This window comes from Ascaphus truei, chromosome 5 (genome assembly GCF_040206685.1).
Source record: "Ascaphus truei isolate aAscTru1 chromosome 5, aAscTru1.hap1, whole genome shotgun sequence".
NCBI classification, from domain to species: domain Eukaryota; kingdom Metazoa; phylum Chordata; class Amphibia; order Anura; family Ascaphidae; genus Ascaphus; species Ascaphus truei.
In genome coordinates this window covers 42,839,815-42,861,161 of record NC_134487.1, presented here as the reverse complement: position 1 = coordinate 42,861,161, position 21,347 = coordinate 42,839,815, and the positions used below count along the sequence as shown (strand labels likewise).

The following is a 21,347-nucleotide window of genomic DNA, read 5'->3' as shown; positions in this document are numbered from 1 at the left end:
CTCTTGGTTATTTAATATAGGATTACTCATCACTACAGTAGCTATTACTCATACTATCCACGCTGAGGAGTGTTTTTCTATCTGTCTGACCCTCAGTGGCAGCAAAACTGTACAAAATAGCAGAGTGTAATGCTATTATTGTGTGTATGCTGCTGTAAGTCAGGTAGCCTGGTATACTTGGTTGACGCTTAAAGGCTACATTTTCATAGAGATCTATGTTTTTGACCAATATGCTGACAAACTAATATACAAGTATTAACAACTTTGGCAACCAGAGCTAATAATTACATTGTAATAATTTTGAATTGGTGTCATTTTGTTGCATTTATCATAGCAATAGTATCAGCTTTATCCCAGTATAGCCTGGTAATTCAACCTACAAACCTTTTTTTTCTACTACTGATGTCAAGTGTTTAACTTTGGGTGTTACCTTCAGAGACTAGCATATTAATGCAATTTAATTAAGCTCTCTGGGTCACATACCTCACACCCACACTATAAACACTTCAATTCCACTACGGGGTTGTTTATATACATATTGTTACATATTTTTAAGTATGTTTTAATACATTTGTCAACAATTTGACCAATAAATATTTTATTATTTTTCAATTGATCCTAGTGGAGCCAAAGCAGTTGAATTCTCTGCTGGACTCATTTGGTTAGCACTCTCTCCCCTATATGCTAATGAGTGCATCTTTTGGAGGACCTTGCTGATCCTCTTTGGATCTATTTGTCTACATATCATATTTTCCTCCATTGCACCGTAGCAATTACTTATACTTATACTAATGTGTATTAGGTGAGCAGAATAATCCTATTTTACATTAAATACTTACATCACCAACTCTCTAAGCATGAGCGCAGGGTGTCCTGCATAATTTTGCAAGCACGAGTGGGGGGGGGGAGGGGTGTGTGGAATGGATCGGGGCTATTTTAGTGTGTGTGGCTGTGTGTGGCTGTGTGTGTGCATTGACTGCTGCTTAGCGCGCTTCAAAGTCAATTTTGTTTGTCTCTCCAAGCACCAAGCTTGGGAGAGCGTAGATGCACAAAGGCAATCCTTTTGGGGGGGCATTCATCCACCTCTTTGCTATCTCCCTTCCCTCTCCCCCCCCCTTTTTTTCCATTCCCCCCTTTTTTCCTTCTCCCCTTTGCCTTTTTATTCTCTCTGCTCTTTGGCTTGCTGTCCCCTGTGTTATCCACACTCCTACTTACAGTATTATGTATTTATTTTTTCCATTTTCAATGTTGTGTTTTCACTGTTTTTAAAAATTATTTTTGTACATTCATAGTATGATTGATATAGTGGCAGCCGACCCTTTCACTTGCTGAGGATCACGGCAAAGCAGGTTGCCAGTGGAGGAGAGCAGGAACACAGCGCTATTGCAGGGCAGACACCGGAAGGAGGGGTGTTTGACATCAAAGCGCTCGGGTGGGCTCCTCCCCCGTACCCCCCCCGCGCGTGCTCTTCCCCGTACCTCCGAAGCCCCCCCGCGCGTGCACACACACCATCACGTGGCCGCCACAGTGTCTGCCGGCTCTCGCACACCAGGTTTGCGCTCCACTGCATTCAATCACAGCACCCACACACAATCACAACACACACACAATCACAACACACACACAACACACAATCACAACCAACACAGACACAACACACTTAATCACAACACACACAGACACAACACACAATCACAACCAACACAGACACAACACACACAATAACAAGACCCACACAGCACACATACTCAATCACAACAAACAAAACACAGACAACACACACACACAATCATAACAGTCACACACTTTCACCTGGGGGGAGAGGGGGGTGGAAGTACTAAGCATGCTCCGTTCCCCCGAGTGCTGCTGCAAACTGGGGCGGGTAAACAGACAGGAGGAGGGAGGGGTTGTCTGTGTGCAGGGAAGCCCCCCCGCAGCAAGGCCCCGCCCCTGCAGCAAAGCCCCGCCCCTGCAGCAAGCAGAGAGCACAGAGAAGCAGCCAGCACGGAGCTTCAGCTTGTTCGACCGTCTGTCCGCGTCTGCCGGCCCGCACACATCAGGTTACACCGCCTGCGCCCCCCCTAAATAATCTTGCGCCCCCCCAGTTTGCGCACCGCTGCTGTAAATAACAAAATGAATGTAAACATTGGATGTGAGATGACTCCGCAACAAATGTAACATATTCGTATCATGTGTACCATAGCTTTCTCCACTGCTGCTAAAAATCAGATGGTGAGTGTGAAATACAAAATGTAGCGTGATATTGTTCCCCCAAGATAATACAACATATCTTTATATAACTAAGAGTTTCTTTAGGAACCCATGGCACAGAATATCACAATATGTCACAGCATATGAAACCAGTGAGAACAATGAAGCCCACCAAATATGTCTGCAATGTCAGCACATGCGCCCACACAATGTGTTCTGTGAATATGAACTGTGTCACCAAGTACTGGACCGTACCTACTGTATAAGCACATAACTAAAGAGCAAAAGTCTGTTTCCAGACTAAGGTGGTAAAAATAGCAAGGCATTCCCCTTACAAAACCAAGCAGTCACCCTTTGCTTTTATTATTCAATAACTACAATACAATGGGCCTTATTCTGTGTTTGCGCTGATCGCACTGTCTTCAAAGGAGCTTTCCCTTCCACAGAGCAGACTTGGCAGAATGGAATCTCTCAACTATTTTACTTCCGAAGGAGTCAGGAACAAATTACAGAGCAATGAAGGAGTTAACCCTGATCATCTAGTATCAGAGCCAAATCCATTAAATGGGTAGTCCCACATACCACACAAACAATTTATTAGTGTAATTGGCTTTTTTTTTTTTTTAGATTTATTCAACCACCTAAAGGTGAAAAGTTCCTTGTGTTCTGTAAGAAATTAACATTTTAACTTCCAATTTTCCCTTTGACATTTTTCTTTTTTTCAGATTCTGAATGACTGTTTGGCACCTTAACTACAACTGTATCTAAAGAGAACAGACTAATTCTAAAGAAGTAAAGATGTTAGACGATTAAATAATATTGTAAAGTCATTCTTGTGGTGAAATGTGAAAACATGAAATCTCACCTGTATTTTGTGCAAGTAGAATTTTGACTTGAAGGATCACTTGGTGTAAAGGTGACAGGTGGTGAAGCCTGCGCAGACAGCAAAAAGCCCAAAGCAAGGACAATAAGGGCCACTGTTGTACCTGTAGCAGTAACAAGAAATAATAAAATGCTAAATCTAACAAAACAGAAGTTAATTCGTTAAATGAGCTTTAAAGTGTCTTGCTATGTGTACGTATTAGAGAAATTAAGATATGAGGTCTATACTATATGTTGAGTCAGACGTTAAACGTCAAGAAAGGTTGTTTTTTTTTCTCTTTCAAGTCGTAAATGTCAACCAAGTAGCTGATATATGACAGGGGTGCGCTTATGTTGTTCTCAATGAAGTGTAGTGTGTAAATAAAACACTACTTTTCAATCATGAGTTAGAATTCAACAGAGTAGTGTTTTTGGATTAGAACACGTGAATTATCTTCTACTCCAGTGACCTCTCTGGGAAAGGACCTATGACTTATGGTAACGTACTGTATAGGGATTTCTGTTTCTGTATTATCCTTTTATTTTTAGAAACTAGTTTGCATTTAAATATAACTATGTTCATGTAATCTTTTTTCCACAACCTAAGGTGTGTGTGTGTGTACATTTTAAGTAATGGTGGGTGAAAAAGGCGACAGAAAACCTCCACCGTTAGCATATAGCCAATAAAGAATATCACTTGTGAGCACATTCACATGTCTTAAGACAGGTCTGCAACCCTGCCTTTCAACCATTATCACCTCGCATACAGTGCTCCCATTGCAGCAAGGGATTCTGGGAGATGACATGCAAATGAGCACACGTGTCACCTTTTGTCTGGAATATCCATTCACATGGAGCCCATTTCAGCTGATGTATCGCCATTCACACAGCTTTTAAACACAGCATGGGACTAGCAAAGCAAGTTTAAACAACTCACATACATATTTCAACCTTGATGGGTATCATCAGTGTGAGGTTGGTATAAACTTGCTTTGAAATATTTCTAGGCTGGGTAGGTTTACCATACATTTTAAGTTATGGTGGGTGAAAAAGGCGACGGAAAACCTCCACTGTTAGCATATAGCCAATAAAGAATATCACCTGTGAGCACATTCACATGTCTTAGACAGGTCTGCAACCCTGCCTTTAACATTGTGTGCTCATTTGCATGTCATCTCCCAGAATCCCTTGCTGCAGTGGGAGCACTGTATGCGAGGTGATAATGGTTGAAAGGCAGGGTTGCAGACCTGTCTAAGACATGTGACAGGTGATATTCTTTATTGGCTATATATATATATATATTCAGTGGTTGACAAATCACCAAAAAAATCTACTCGCCACACAAAAAAATCTACTCGCCACCTAGTACCAAACGTGTGCTGCTTGGGCCAATATTTACTCGCCCGGGGTTTAAATCCACTCGCCCGGGGCGAGCAAATGTATAGGTTTGTCGAACACTGTATATATTATAACAAAACTAATTAATAAGTGATGCTTTGGGTTTTGAATGAACTGTTTGCACGCTTTGCTACAGCAGATTTTTGTGTGTTAAGTGCCTAGTTTTCATTTAATAAACAGGGACCTTATACCCTGGCAAGTAGATACATATTTAATTTGCATATTTCTTGAGTGGTGGCAGCGGATAGCTATAGATTGCAATAGAGTACGGGGTAAATATTAACTAATTTGAAGTACCTTGAGGAGGCAAAAGGTGAGTTGGTTAGTTTAACCATGTGTTTTAAACCTGCTTGTATATATAGGTTACGTGATCACAAGTGTATTGTCCTTGACATATGGTATATTGGGATAGAGTGAGGGGAGATATTACTCATTTGAGGGACCTTTGCGGATGGTAAAAGGTGTCAGCTAGATAGCCATGTATTAAATCTTGTCCCATATGCAGGTCACATATTCACAGGGGTGACATATGTCTTAACTGATTGTACAATATGAACTCATGTTTATAATGCAATAAGCGTAGAAAATGGAAGCAGGCAAACGGTCTTATGCAAAAAAAAAAATAATGTGCCACCAAAAGGTCCAACGTTTCGGCAGGGAACTGCGTTTATCAAGGAGAAATGTTGGACCTTGTGGTGGCACATTACATTTTCTTTGCATAAGACCATGTGCCTGCTTCCATTTTCTACACTGTTCTCCACTGGGATGTCTGGACCTCCCTGGACCCAGTGCACCGGCAGGTAAGTACCCCCCTCCAGCACCATATTGCAGAGTGCATGCAATTCCCTCTATGATTATAATGCAATAAGCAACTGGCAAAATAATTTGAATAAAACACATAGTCCTGGACAATTTATATACCTGTAAGACTTCCAAGTGTGAGTTTCCTTCTTCCAAGCTTTTCTACTAGCCACACACCCAGCAGGGTAAAACTGAAGTTTGTGAATGCTGTAACTGCAGAAAGCCAGATCGCGAGTCTGTCATTTTCCACACCGGACATCTGCAAAATTGTTGCACTGTAGTACCTAAAATACATGAAAAGTGTGGGGAGGAGCTCAGTCACAAGCACTTAGAAAAAGCAGAATCTCCTACCTTAGCTTCCATAATGTTGCGTTTTATTACATTATGTAGCAAAAAAATAAATGTGTAACATCATGGAAATCTTATTATGTATGTTATTGTGACTAGAAGGTTTATTGGGGTTATGTAATAATGTGTTAATTCTGTATGATGTTTGTCACCGCTGCGGCAGTTTAGTTCATGTTTTTTCTGGGATATAAAATCGCCAGAGTGGGTGAAATAAAATGTGGGGCCTGTGATAGGCAGTGGAGGAGAAGGGACTGCATTCGCTGGGCACAGGGTTCTTCCTCTATTTGGTATAATTAGCTGGGAGGAGCAAGAGTGCTGGGCGGTATCTGACAGGGTTGAGAGGGCGCAGATAGCAGGAAATGTGCCTTAAACTGTTTTAAGTGTATTGATATTTATGGTTTAAAAAAAGGCTGTGACCTTTTACCTCCAGCTTGGTGTGATGTATTTATTCTTATAAGTTATGGGCTTGTTGATGCTCGGTAAGTGGGTAAAGGGAGAAAAGAGAATGGGGGAACTCAAAGGTTCTGAAGTCCGGAAAATAACTTAAGCCAGTATGTTACCAGCTTGTTACAAGTGTTTGTGTTTTTATGAACTTCTGTGCTGGCTCTTTCCTTTTCTCATTGACCTGCCCCATACACTCCAACTTGTATTTTCAGTTTTTACATATGACAGTATCTGGTGTGAATTGTCATCACTTTCAAACATCCTCCCCCCCACCCCCCAAAAAAAGGACTAAGCAAAAAAAAAAAAAGAGTTACAGTATTTAAGTGAATACATGTTAGAGAATCCGGAATACCAGCGTGTATGAATCAAACTTGTCAATTAAATTACTTCTTTACCCATGATTGGCTAAAGCAACTCCAGCACAGTGACAGATACCAGTAGGTCCTTGTTGGCATCAAAATGTTTCTGCTACACAAGACTTGTGCAAAAGCCAGATACAAGACATGTTTCTATTACAAATAGTCCAAGTGGTAATTATGGCTAGGTTAAAAACATGTTAATTAAAGAGACCCTGAAATACTGACTTAATTGCTATCTTTGAAGATTGAGGTTACCCAGGTCTGCGTGAAAGTTAAAAATAGTATAATCTAATTATTTTCACTGCATCTTATAAAACTATTAATAATAAAAGAAAAAGAGCACATGCAAAGTCAGCTGCAAGAAAAGGTACTAACTAAAGTAAACAGACTGAAAATTGCCATCTGGTATTATGTTGCTTCTAAAACAAATGGTCGCCTTATATATTCCCATATACTGCCAGATAATCGGAGACAGTTTGATAAAGTTAAGCAAAAATATACTATGGTAAAATACAGTAATCGATTACTTGCTCAACAATCAAATACTGCATAATGAAATGGCTTCTGATCCGTTACAAAGGTTTTGTGATGCATACTATAATCTCTCCTCTTTGAACACTTCAAAATGCATCTCTAACGAGCTTAATAAAGTGGAGATTGTCAGAATTGTATGCACATGTTCATCGTACATGTATTGTGTTATTATACTATTATACATGTTCGTTTCACTAGAAACTGCAAAGTGATATACTGTATTTATCATACCAACCCAAGTTCTTCGTGTTTCATACAACCATCTGTCAAATTATTTAAACTACTGTAAGTGACACACTTTTAATACAATGGTACATACTCTAAAATAACAGTTTGAAATATCAAAATATTCAGTTTGAGAACTTACATGCTTTCTGTAAAGTACACATTGCAGAAGCCACTGTGGCAAAACACATAATACAATGGAAATTTCTATGGCAGCTTTATGCTTTTCCTTGGGTGATCCACTTCCAATATTTCATTTTTGATGTCTTTCATTGCACCTGTAAACGAATATCAAATTCTATACTTGATCCAAGTACCTTTTGACATCTCTACATCAGCTTGAGGTGAGAGACATTTTTTCACCTTCCGGGTAAAATTTACACCTGGATTCTTATGGATTATATGACTACAACACTAGCTTTTTCTATGCAAAAGCTTTTGGTCACTTTTGTTTTTGAAGTGAACTTCTTAGCTGGCGGCGGCTCATTGGAAAATCTCATAGGGTAAAATGGGTTGAGTTGTGACTTCCTATGAAACGGAAGTAGCATACTGCGCATGTGCAGACTGGGGCAGCAGAAGGGGGGCACAAGTTCTCTGCACAGACCTCAGACTCGCTCTCCTCTGCGACCCTGAGAAGGGTGGGAGCAGGGTAGCTGCTGCAAAGCGGCTAGACAGCTTCTTCCATCCTGATTTGCAGCTGCTCGAAAAGCATGGAGCAGAGAGGGAAGGTTGTGTGTCCTGGTTCCTGTATCCCTTCTCCCTTCTCTGGCTATCTTGTGGGGGTGGGAATGGCAGGGACGGGGTTGTGAGAGGATGAATGTATACACACACATATATATATATATATACACACACACACGTGTGTATATATACAGTGTTCGACAAATCTATACATTTGCTCGCCCCGGGCGAGTGGATTTAACCCCCGGCCGAGTAAATATTGGCCCAAGCAGCACACGTTTGGTACTAGGTGGCGAGTAGATTTTTTGGTGATTTGTCAACCACTGTATATATATAAGACACACAGATGAAAAGAACATAGACAATCCCCTTAGTAGCACTCTAAATTACCCCTAAACTAATCTATAAGATAAAGATGGTTAAAAAGAAACAGATGCTCCGCCAATTCAGAAAAAATGAACAAGATTTTATTGATTAAACAACAAGACACACTAACTTAAAAACATAAAAATACTAAAGACAGCCTATGAAAATATATATGTATCAAAAATATAAAGAGAGGACTACTAATCAAACACTTTCAGTATTACAAAGAGAAAACAAAAAAAACTAAAATGTGTCTAAATAAAGTTTAAATAATGACAACAAAGTAGTTTAGTCTAACATAATAGGCAATACAAAATATATTCCCACTGACATATGCATGAAAGAATAATAAATCATTGCGTTGGAAAAAGTATATAGTCAATGACCCAGTATATAGTCAGGAAAAATTAGTATGTATACCAAAAATAGAGGGGAAAAAAAGAGATAAAGCAACCAGGGAAAAATAATATAACAATAATAATAGTTATACCCTGAACAGCATTTCCCCAAAATGAAATCAATGAGAACTGATGCAGCAAATAAAGAAAAATATGACTAATATAGACATATTGGCAAACAGAGTCATACATATTGAAAACACCACAAAGTGCAGCACTGCAAGGACAGGTAATGCCCAAACAGTAAGGAGGGTAATACTCAGCTGCAGGTAGATTGTGTAGAGTTTGTGTCCATATTGATTGTACAGGATGTGTTTCCAAAGTCTGCTTATAACAGGAACAAAAAATAAAGTCCAAAATGCTGCATCAGATCCATCATAAGTCCCTCAGAATAGAAGATTACATAAAGGCTGTAGTAAAGTAAACACTCAACATGTTTCACCCGTGAGTGGGCTTCTTCCTGGATATATATATATATATATATATATAATATATAATACTAAATCTATGGAGTGGTTCAAATCATGTAATTAACGATTTAATTGTTATTCTAAGTATGTATGCAAATTGACCTTGCTATAAGTACTGTGGGGTCACAACCAATGGGTATCCCCTGATGAAGTCATCTTTGATGACGAAACGCGTAGGGCGTGGCTAAGACGGAGGAGGCACTTTCCCACTGAATACAGTTGTCACGGATTGCTACGATTGCGGTTTGAGAGCGGCGAGCCAGACAGGAAGAGCGGACGTATCTTTACTATCCCTGGTGGTGCAGCAGCCAGAAGTAAGCAGGCGAAGGCTTTGGTTCCCGGAGGGATTTCCTTTTGCGGGGCACACGACCGGGAGGACGTCACTTCCGGTGAAGGAGACTGCGCCACGCGTGTGCAGGACAGGACTCCGCTGCTGATCCGGACGCTACTACTGGCATATGAGAGCCAATCTCATAACTGCTTTATTTTACCGTTTGACTTGTGAGTGGGCATTTGTCTGTTTTTTAATGTTCCATAAACTGTTTGTTTTACTTTAATGCACTAGGTGTGCGCCTGTTTTTTTCTCTTTTTCTTTCATATATATATGTGTGTGTGTAGCCATGGCTGGTCCAGGTTATATTTTCTGCCCCCTGTCATGTAAGTCCTAGTAACTACAGGAAGTGTCAGGCTATCCTGTGGGGTTTCCCCCTTTCCTTATGCAGCCTCCTTGAGTGGTAGGAGTGGAGGTGGGGCGTGGTCAGAGTTACTCAATCCGGGTGCATCTCTGCACTAAGGAGTAGGCCCTCTAAATTATAAAGAGTCCTAATCTCTCCCTCAAGGGAGAGAGACGTGCTTTCAGCCTCTCCTGGGGTTGACTGCTGCTAAAGATCTGAACAGAGGACAAGGCCTTCAGACTGTGAGAAGGCTGGTACCATCCAGAGGTCTGGGCCCTATTCTAAAACACAATGCATTCACTGTAATAACACCTGCAGTGGATGCTACAATAAAGGATCCTGTTTTTATATACCCCTGCCTAAGTTACATTCTATTGGGTAGGGGTATGCTTGAAGACTGTCATGGTGGGGACTGTCTCCAGTAACCATGGAGCCTGCTATGACTGGAGGCATTGCACCAAAACCAGAATTCAGCCTGAGGATCAACAAAAGCCTGTCCTGTTTCCCCTTACCATCGCGGACGATCTCTCCTGAACCCTCACAGGTAACAAGCACCATGACACCTGTAGCTTTAGCAAGATCTCCCGGCCGGGGGGGGTCGGAGCAACGCTACAATTGGAGGCACTGCTGCGAGGCAGAACAGGGCAGACTTTCAGGGCAGTGCAGCACAGAAGCAGCAGGGGCCAGGCCCCTGAGCTTCACCAGGGACCCTGGGCACCCATTTCAAGTTAAGGAAGGGGGGAACCTCTCTCTGAGGCTACACCAGGGAGGGGGTTGCCTAGACCCTTACCAAAGATAAAGACTATGTTGGGGCGTATCCTGAGGGAATTGTTCCAGGGAGCGTGGATACCCTCCATAAGAGAAAAAAGAGACTGTAGAGGCGTATCCTTGGGAAATGTCCAGGGAGTGTGTACCCTTAGTTTAATCTAAACCAGTAGTTGGGGCGTACCCTCTGGGAAATTGTCCAGGGAGCATGGATACCCTTCTAGCTACCTAAAATGTGTGCTTGTTGTGGCGTACCCTGTGGGAAATTATCCAGGGAGCATGTACCCTTCATCTACCTCAGAACAGTGGTTGGGGCGCACCCTGACGGGAAATCCATGGACCATGTACCCTTCTAGCTGCATACAATTCAATGTAAGGAACGGGCCCCTTGAAGCGTCGCCAGGGACCCTGTGTACCTTTTGCCCTTATGGACTGTGCTGTTGTGCTCAAAATGGAGTCCACCGCATGGACTATTCTCAAAACCGGGACCCCATGGGCTTGCTGCAAGTTGGAAGCTATTTTCTGTAAACTCAGTTGCAAGCTATTCGGCGCCAAGCAATGTACAGCCCACCGCTGTGACTAGCTCATCCGCAGCTAGGTCAAGCCTTGATCTGTTATGCCCAGCTCTATATTCCACCTTATGGTGTTTTTTACAGTTACTATAAGGCTCTATGCTGTCAGCCTGGGCATATGTTTAAGTTTCCAACTAGTCTGCATAGAATCCGTAGGATGAAAGAGGAGGCGGCATGTTGAGATGTGTCGGGCTGCTAAGTGGACGGGGCAGGGCGGAAGACTGGGTCCAAAGAACAGAGACCCCCTGTGGGGGGACCCTCTGGTCTACTAGAATCAGTGACACCTGCCCAGCGGGAGGCAATGGGCTGGCTAAGGAACAGATGGCGATCGTAGGCGCTTTTCCTATTAGCCAGAACATATGTCCTGCCCACAGCTGGCTCAACACGCCTCCTGCCTCTGACATCATCAGCCAGATGAGCCCCGCTCTGATTGGCTGGTGTTCCCACGCCCGGATTGGATGCAGGGTTCTGTGAATGAAACTAAGAAGTATTATAAACCCCAGATTTGTAGATTCTAAGCAAGATTCTAAGCACGAAGTCCAGTGAGTAAAATTCCAGACCTCTGGAGAGAGGGGAGGGGTGGAGTCTGGAACTGCAGGCTGATTTCAGTTCCAGGACATTGCAGGCTAAGGGGCCTATGCAGAGAGCAGCGAATTTTCGAAATTCGCCATTTTTTGGAGATAATCGCGCAGAAAACAGCAGAAAATGGAGATTTCCGAAAATCGCGCCAATTTTTCATTTCTGTTTGTAAAACTCGCCTCGCGGCTGGCGAGAACCGCAATCTCGCCAGTTTAAAATATATCCGTATGCAGAGAGGCGCGAACGGCATCTAGCGGCTGTTCGCGCCAATAAAATGGCGCGATTGTCTCCGTTTTGCCTCGCCAAAAAAAACTGGCGCTCGCGGCCATTGCAAAGGGAAAAAAAAAGGCGCGAATTTGTTTTTACATGTTTCCGAAGCGCGCATCTCGCCAATTTAAACTCGCCAGACGCATCCATGTTAAACATAGCAGAATTCGCACTTTTCTGCATATGGAGATTAAAACTCTCCAAAAAAGCTCCTTTTTATGAAATTCGCCATTTTTAAAATTCGCTGCTCTCTGCATGAGGCCCTAAGTCTCAGTCAGGAGAAAATCCTTATGTAAGATTCCCTGCATCTAAGAGAGTTTAGGTTTTTTTTACCCCAGTTCCCAAATAAGTGTGTCTTTTCTTATGTAGTTTGGGTAACATCGTGTGTTTGCCTTTTCCTGTGAATAAATTTACAATTTATTTCATTAACTTGTTTTGCTCAATGCATGATCCTGGTAAAAAGGGATAAATTGTCTGGTCTCCCATGACAGACATGGCATAAAGAATTTTGATAGACTGAGTCAGATGATAAACAGGGGGGAAAGCAGTAGCAGATATCAAAGAAAATGAATCGCATTGATAGCATTTGGAGCTTTTCCTTTAATAAATGTGATGCCATTTTCTTCAATTGTTGCCATAGTTTTGCAGTCATGAGCCTTAATAATAGAGCAGCAATACTATAACCCCCCCCCCCCCTCTTTTTGTTATTTGTATATGTTAAGTATGTGGCAATGTATAAATCTACATTCTTACCTAAGCTGGCAATGGTTTGGTGGTCCTGTTATACAGTGTAAATCTGTAACAATCCTGATTGTGTGAATAACATAATGGTTGCTTCAGTCAGTGTAACTCAGCAGCTGCAATGTATTCTTATTTTACAAAGGTCACATTATCTATTGTTAAAGTTTGCAGCTCAAGCTGCTGGGAATATTGGCAACAAATTATCACACACAGGAAAGTGTTACAAAGTTCTTGTACTACTTGGGAGGTAGGCTAGAGCCTGCTACATAAATCAAAGGATGTTTTAAAACTCATTAAAATGATATTAAGAGTTGAATAATAAAATACTGTAAGTATTATCTAATACTACAAAAAGTTCTGCTTATATGAAAACTGGCTTGCATTCTGTGTGCAAAATCCAATGCAGGGGTGTGCAAACTGAGATTTTCTGCAGAGGGGGTGTAGGGGGAGGGGCAACATTTACAGAGGCCCGCGCTCTTCCCAAAGGCATTTAAATTAAATTCCGGGGGAGGCGCGAGGCCTGTGTAAGTCTATCTTACCTGGTCTCAGCCGCCTCTTCAGCGACATGTCTCCACGACGTCAAATGGCAACGCGTTGTCATATGACGCCACCATGCCACAGAGCCGGTAAGAAGGGGGTCGCGAACAGGGGCTGAGAGCAGACAGGGGTGGCGCAAGCACAAAGGTTTGCGCTCCCCTGCCCTAAAGTAACCTTTTTAACAAAATTTCCATTACCTTGTTGTTTACTAAAGATCACGCTGTACAGTATGTCAACAGAAAATAAATGACAGTATCCAGCCAGACTATATTACTACATTACGTTAGCAGTAAGCCCTGTGCTGAGTAAAACTTGTTGAACAAGAATTCAACCAGTGTATTTAACATATTGGATTTTGTAAAATTGCATAATCTGCAGGGAAGCCTAACACAAAGTGTGTGCCAACAATTTGTTTCAGAATCAACATAATAGCAGATGGCAGCATTCAGGCTGTTTGCTTACTGAGCAGATACATTGCCGTAACCGTTTTAGAGCTCACTTTGAAAGTACTTAGCAATCGTACTTATTATACGCGCTCTGTTCTTACTGAGCAGTTACAATATTGTTTTGCATTAGATTATTTTAAAACGTTGATGCATTCATAGTTTTGCAGGAATGGTTTGCCACAAATAAAAACCAGTATCTTTGTGCTGGAAGGGTCTCTTTTTAAGCACTGCTCTATTTGTTTTGTTCAATGTTTCTGATATTAATTGCAAAAAATAATAATTGTACAATATTCTTTTAACACTATTATTGTTTCTTATTTCACCTGTAAAGCAAGATCAACTTCTATTTTTGAACTTATTAGTACTTTTTGGCATCTCTACATAATATAGCCCTTTGCCCTGACAATTATATTTGGCCACAGTACAGCATTTCAAATAGATACAATTTTACTTGTAAGACCTCACTGATTATTGACTATTTTCATAATGTTTTCTGGTAAATTTATGTCAATAAAATATATATAAAAAAGTACCAGCATTAAAGTGAAACATTAGCAATGTGTTGCTGACTTCTATAGAAGCAAAGGGGGGTACAAAAAATGAATATAATTGGGGGAAAAACAAAGCTCATCTCTCGTGAAGGGGGTAATTCTATATACCCTGAAGCAGACGATCAGCCATTTTCAGACGAAAATGGCTGCTTTTTGGACCATATAGAATAAGACTGTATTCCTTGAGGAAATTCAATGGTAGCCAAAGTCAGTTAAAGAGTATAAAAATACTTCAAATCCCACTTTGAACATCAACAATTTCTGTATATAGAATAGAAAATGTGCCGTGAATCTCCACATTAATATATTACATATTTCTGAACTTGTATGTCCTTACAAATGTAAGAGCTAGTCTGAGTATTTCTAAAGTACAGCTACCAGAAGCAATACAAATATTTTTTTTATTACTGTGGGAGGAATCAGTAAACATTTTTACAAAGTTCATAATAATTCATTTGGTAAGATATACTGTAATTTTGCACCAAATCCCATTTGAGAGTGATTTTGTATTAGAAAGTACTGCTATTTTTTCTTTGTGTTGTTGTTCTGACATCTGAAGAATTGATTATTTAGTCATTTAATAAATACTGAAGAAATGTACAATAATGGTACTTCAACTTTTGAAAGAGCAACTGCTATACTAAATGTCAAAACTTACCTATTGTTTCTAGTGTGAACTTCCAGTAAATGTCATCTCACTGTATAAACATACAGTATTTGATTAACAGCTCCCCATGTTGTATGATGCGGTTGATGGATCCGGATGTGTAGTTTTGGTAGCTGTATTGGCTCTTGACAAGTGTAGGTTTGTTAAACGCATCATTTAACGGACTAACATAGTTCTTTAAATATGTATTGGCATTAAAGCTTGACCCAGGTCTCTTTTAAGGTATACTATGTGTAGCCCCCTGTAAACAGCACGGGCTATACCTATCTTCCTCCTACTGTGGTAAGTCCTGTTAAGGGCAGGCACCAGAAGGCATCATGGGTTTTCCCCCTTCAAAGCCCTGCCCTGAGTGGTAGATGCAGGCCCCTGACTCTGCTGTAGGCGTGAGACAGAGGGGAGGCTCTGCTGACATCATGAGGGTTGGGGCTGACTCTATTTAGGAGCCAGCTCCTGTGAGTGACTGTCTGTTCTGTCCGAGGAGTTGGAGGAGACAGTGCGGTCTTACCTGTGCAGTCGTACAGGAGCCGAGAGAGGAGAGAAGATACTCAACCACCTTGAGTAGAGCTGATAGCACAATAGACCCGGTGGACCAATGCCCCTCACCCCCGTGCTGGGGTGATGGGGAGAATCCAGTCCCCACCCAGAGGCTAACCTCTGCGGTGGGCCGCGGGGTATTGCCGCCCCAGCCCAGACCATCCTGTCGGAGGAGAGACTTGGAGGAAAGGAGGAAGGACTTGTACGGGGAGGAGAGTGGAGTGCTAGCAAGGACATTGCTGTTGTTGTTGTGGCTGCTGGTCGCCACTACATTTGGTGTCGCTGATCTGACCAATAAAGAAACTATACTTTTATACCAAAGACTGTGTGTACTTCTGGGAGCATTCAACCCTGGACCAGGGTGGTTCTTCTATACAGGTCCTATCCCATATCCCTGGGAGTATAGAAGATGGAGGCGCTGCACCACTAAAAGAATGGAGGCTACCACCCCAGAAGCCTGGTCCTGTCTCCCCAATAACATCGCGGGAAGCTCAGGCCCTCCTGTTCCACGCAGCTATGCACCACCACTACGCATGTAATCTGCCCTCACGCACCCTAGACACTACAGATGAGTCTGGGGGGTGGGGAAGCAGGGTTACATATGGCTACAATTTGACTCAAGAAGGCACTTACGATGGCTAAAAAGCTTGAGTGTACAGATAAAATAAAAATATGGTGACTGTAAAGTTTAAAAAAACTCTGTACACTATAATTTAATTTCACGTTGGTCAGCTAAAAGAACACAACTGTTGTTCAAAAAAAAATAATAACAAATATATAAATGTGTGTCTGGCATCTTAGCATCTTAGTAGTGTCCATATCACTAGTATTTGAATGTGCTGTCAATGGTTTAATTCCTACTGTTGCAAGTAGCCCTGTGTCACATAAAAAAACAAAAAAAAACAAACTGATGCTTGACCTTTCCTGATGTGAAACTCAAATGGAAAATTACTTAAATCTCTGAATGTTATTAGTTGAAGTTGTTTTACAATGCTTAATGCACCAACATAAGTAGCTTGCTCTAACAAAACATAAAATTATAGCCCTGCAAATCTCTAATTTGACTTTTTACAAATAATGCTGAGAATAATGAAAGTACCAATTAAAGGGCTAAATGAATGTTCCTTTATCATGGCAAAGTTGATTGATGAATGTTCTAAGCTTACTGTGTTGTATTTCCGCTTTATTATTCAATAAATAAGTAGGATCCTAATATAGACCAAGTGAAACTATGGGGGTTATTCATTAAACTACGGTAGTGGCAATTGGGCACAATTGCACAGAAACGCCTGTTGACTTCAATGTCCTGATAGGAACAATTGCAGTTAAACGAATAACCCCGGTGACCTTAATGTGAAGATGCAATACACTCAATATGTGAATTGATGCCTTAAACTCAACGGGGCCTATGCTATAAGCCTCGATAGGCCACTTATCAAGCACTTATTGGCCAAAATGCCTACTGCTATTCAGTATACCTCGATAAATGGGCAATAAAGGCATAAATCGCCTAAATTTTCGGCTGTCAAAAAAAGATCACTGGGTAAGCGGCAATAAGCCACTTATCGGCAGGTTCTGAAACTCGTACAATTCTAGTAGCCTCGATTAGCTTATCGAGGATAATCGCAGCTTTAGAATGGCGAGTTTCTCCCAAAATCCTCACACCAGGAAAAGTTGGTCTGATATACCACTGTGTCAATCAATGGGTAGAGGGTGGGTATAGTGGGTCCGGGGTGGGTGGTTAGGCCTCCCGGGTGGGTAGCGGGGGACAGGGGTTAACCCCTTAATTACTATAGCGGTTATTAATCACTAAGGTGGATAAGGGGTTAAGGGCCATTAGATTGTATTTTTTTTCATGTACTCTTTCTGGTAATGGAGGACGTGGAACTGCAGTATGCTGATGAGGATGCCCTTCATGATGGCAGGTGTACGTAGAAAGATTTATTTACTTTATTGATGCTGGCTGGCTAATGTTTGCCCTACAATGGGAAAATGCACTATTATCCATATCGGTACTGTATATGTTGGGGGTAGAGGAGGTGGGTAGAAGGGTTGTTGTGTGTATTTGTATTTATTGTAGGTAGAGGGATTGGGTGAAGGGGGTAGTAGCCCCAAGGATTGATGTTTAGGCCTACCGGGTGGTAGCTGGAGGGCTTTACCCCTTCATTGTCACTTGCATATACTGTACTATAATACACACAGCAAAGGCTTCAATGAGAGGATTTAGAGATGGTTTTTACCTAGCATTGTCACTTGCATATACTGTACTATAATACACACAGTAAAGGCTTCAATGAGAGGATTTAGAGATGGTTTTTACCTAGCATTGTCACTTGCATATACTGTACTATAATACACACAGCAAAGGCTTCAATGAGAGGATTTAGAGATGGTTTTTACCTGAGGAGAGAAGAAGGATAAGCTTGAGTTGTTCAGTAGTCCTGCCACTTATAATGTGCCACTCGGATATGTGCTGCTATTAACCGCTAAGGTAATGAAGGGGTTAACTCCACCCGCAACACCTACGCAAGGCCTAAACACCCACCAAGGGCCAATTACCACCTTTGCCCACCCCCGCTACCCACAATAAACTGTGCACTGGTGGTTAACCCCTTCATTGCCTTAGCGGCTAGCCGCTAAGGTAATGAAGCTGCTTTAATATAAAGTTTAATCCTAGTGTAGATGAGCATCGCCTATGCATTTAAAGCTCTCACGTCATGTGACCATGGGAATAAAATGCATAGCAGATACCGGCACCCCATAACGGTGCCTGTATCTTGGGAAGCAGGGGTCCCAGTAGCTCAAATCAACGTGGTTCTGCTCCGGAGACCCCCTACTCATCTACACTCACTCTTTGACAAAGGGATTCTTCCCGAAACGCGTCAGAGTTTGTTCTGACCCCCCACCACCACACAATAAAGGTTTTTTATGCTCCTGCTGGATTGAAGCTCCCGTTTTCTTCACTGCAGCTGTGCTCCGCTCCTGGACCCCACGGACCGCTCTCTCATCTACACTAGGATTAAAATGTATATTAAAAACTTTCGATCGCTGGCGAGATATACGCAGGGAGAGGCGGCTCTCTGTGTGCAGCTCTCTCTGCCGTCCAAAACAAATCGCCTGGTGAGGCCTTTTGAGAGGGTCGATCATCACGTCACCGACAACTCGCCCGTTTTGGGAATTTTGCTATTACAGGTAATCAAGGCTTTCTGAATACTGTGAAAGCAACGCTCAAAAAACTGGCGGCGAAAACGTCCTGGTGATTTTTTTTTAAGGCTTATAGCATAGGCCCCACTATGTCAAAGACGTAGCTGCTCATAATCTCATCCAAATCAAGCCCCATTAATTTCACAGTCACAGTTAATAACACTTCAATGCATTCAGTTCCCTAAGCCCATTGTTTGTGCAATATATTTGACTTATTTTAAGTTCTCCTGTCATCTAAATGCTATCGCTAAATCTTGCCACTTCATTCTTCATAACATTGAATACTTTTTCTGTTTCTACTACTATAATGTTTACACATTCCCTTATTCTCTCCCATCTGGATTACTGCAACCTTCTTACTGGGCTCCCTACTTTCTACCCTTTAATCTATTCAACATAGTGCAATGATGATAACCTCACTGTTCTCGAGCAGTCTCTGCCTCTTCTCCTTACATCTTTCGTTCCTGCTCCCTACTAAATTCACTACACAATTCTTCTCCCCTTCAATAATCTCTACTCCTTTGCCCTTTTATCTCTCGCTGTACCCTTACTTGCTATAAATGCTCTGCTTGGACTCTCTTCTCTTTAGAAGTCACTATAGGTCTCACATGCCACTGTAACTTTCCCCCTCTGAAACTTGGGATTCATGCCGGGGACCCTCAATATCTGCCAAGCACATTCTCAATCTAGCTTCAAAACCCATCTGAAAACTCCCCTGTTCAATGAAGCCTTTAACTAGCACTGAATGGCCACTACTCACCAACTACAGTACCATCTTACAGTATATGCACTTAAATTCACTCCTATTAGTCTCCCCATAAGCCGATTAGAGTGTAAGCTCTTCGGGACAGGGACTAGTTTATCCTAATGTTAAATATATACACTTACCTCACCTATATTATTATATTCCTAGTATACTAACTTTAGTGTAATGTTTGGGAAAAATAGTAAATCGATATGTAGCTGGTGGGCACTATAAAAATATATATACATACATGTTTACTAGTCACTTTAAAAGGTAAAATCCTTCTAAAAGTGTACTGTATTTATCTTTTTAATATCCAATACCATGAAAATTATTATTTTTTTATTGCTCATATTATTGTACATGCATTGAACAATACCAACATATTATATACATTGAAATAGACTGCAACACAGGAGGGGAATGGCAGACATTTTTTTTAATCTCTGAAAATATTTTTGTAATGAAAGAAGATCCCCCAAATGCTACAGAAAAAAAAAAAAGGTTTCTGTCACTGTCGACATACAGTCTTGTTGAAAGTTAATATTAATATAAAATTAGTATTTATTTATATTTTTCAGTGCAGCAGATTCCATTTTTTTTATTTTGTTTTGACTGGGCCATTGCAACACCTTGATTCTTTTCTTATTCAGCCATTCTGTTGTAGATTTGCTGGTGTGCTTGGGATCATTGTCCTGTTGCATGACCCAATTTCAGCCAATCTTTAGCTGTCGGACAGATGGCCTCACATTTGACTCTAGAATACTTTGGTATACAGAGGAGTTCATGGTTGACTCAATGACTGCAAGGTTCCCAGGTCTTGTGGCTGCAAAACAAGCCACCACCCCTCCACCACCATGCTTGATAGTTGGTATGAGGTGTTTGTGCTGATATGCTGTGTTTGGTTTACGCCAAACGTGGCGCTGTGCATTATGGCCAAACATCTCCACTTAGGTCTCGTCTGTCCAAAGGACATTGTTCCAGAAGTCTTGTGGTTTGTTCAGATGCAAATCTGCAAACCTAAGTCGTGCTGCCATGTTCTTTTTAGAGAGAAGAGGCTTTCTCCTGGCAACCCTTACAAACAAACCATACTTGTTCATTCTTTTTCTAATTGTACTGTCATGAACTTTAACATTTAACATGCTAACTGAGGCCTGTAGAGTCTGAGATGTAACTCTTGTTTTTTTTGCAATTTCTCTGAACATTGCACAGTCTGACCTTGGGGTGAATTTGCTGGGACGTCCACTCCTGGGAAGATTGGCAAATGTCTTGAATGTTTTCCAATTTTGAATATTCTTTCTCACTGTAGAATGATGGACGTTAAATTGTTTGGAAATGGCCTTATAACCCTTCCCAGTTTGACGGGCAGCAACAATTGCTTCTCTAAGAACATTGCTGATGTCTTTCCTCCTTGGCATTGTGTTCAAGCAATTCAAGGGATCAATTGCCCTGATGACATCTGACTGATAAGTATCTGTCTTGCATACTACAGCTCCACAGATTACCTTGAACACACTCTGGTGCATCTTCCCCTTTCCACTTCCTGGAAGTTTACAGATTGTCTCCCATGAATGTTTTTTTATATATTTGAAGTGAGTGCATGTCTTGGCGGCCTCTCTTGCAATTCAATAAATTTATGTGTTTTTTATAACAGTATTATGCTATGGAGCTGGCGCTTCTTTTTCTTTTGTTCTTGTAGATTTCGTTGATCTGGCTAGATCATTTAGAAGCTTGCCTCCCCATACAGTTTTCTTTTCTTGGGGTTGAGGAGGAGCGCAGGATAAGCTCGTGATATGTGAAAAAATAAAAATATATATAGTGCAGATGGTAAATCACTGCTAAAAAAAAAAAAATCAATATATGAAATGAACTCACAAAAATCGTATTATATTACTGCATGTCAGAGATCCATCTCTCTCTGACTGGAGCCCTTTGTGTAGCTGGGGTCAGGATGCCTCTCAGTGGAGTG

The 21,347-nt window shown here is 41.4% G+C and overlaps 1 protein-coding gene across 1 annotated transcript in view; it reads right to left on the bottom strand.

Annotated features, from left to right (window-relative positions):
- SLC2A13 (solute carrier family 2 member 13) overlaps window positions 1-21,347 on the bottom strand; it is a 467,906-nt gene that overhangs the window by 118,624 nt on the left and 327,935 nt on the right. The window contains exons 5-6 of the mRNA XM_075599766.1: window positions 5,392-5,555; window positions 3,077-3,197 (exon numbers count right to left, since the gene is read on the bottom strand). Coding sequence (XP_075455881.1) covers window positions 3,077-3,197; window positions 5,392-5,555 — 285 coding nt within the window. The remainder of the gene's footprint in view (window positions 1-3,076; window positions 3,198-5,391; window positions 5,556-21,347) is intronic.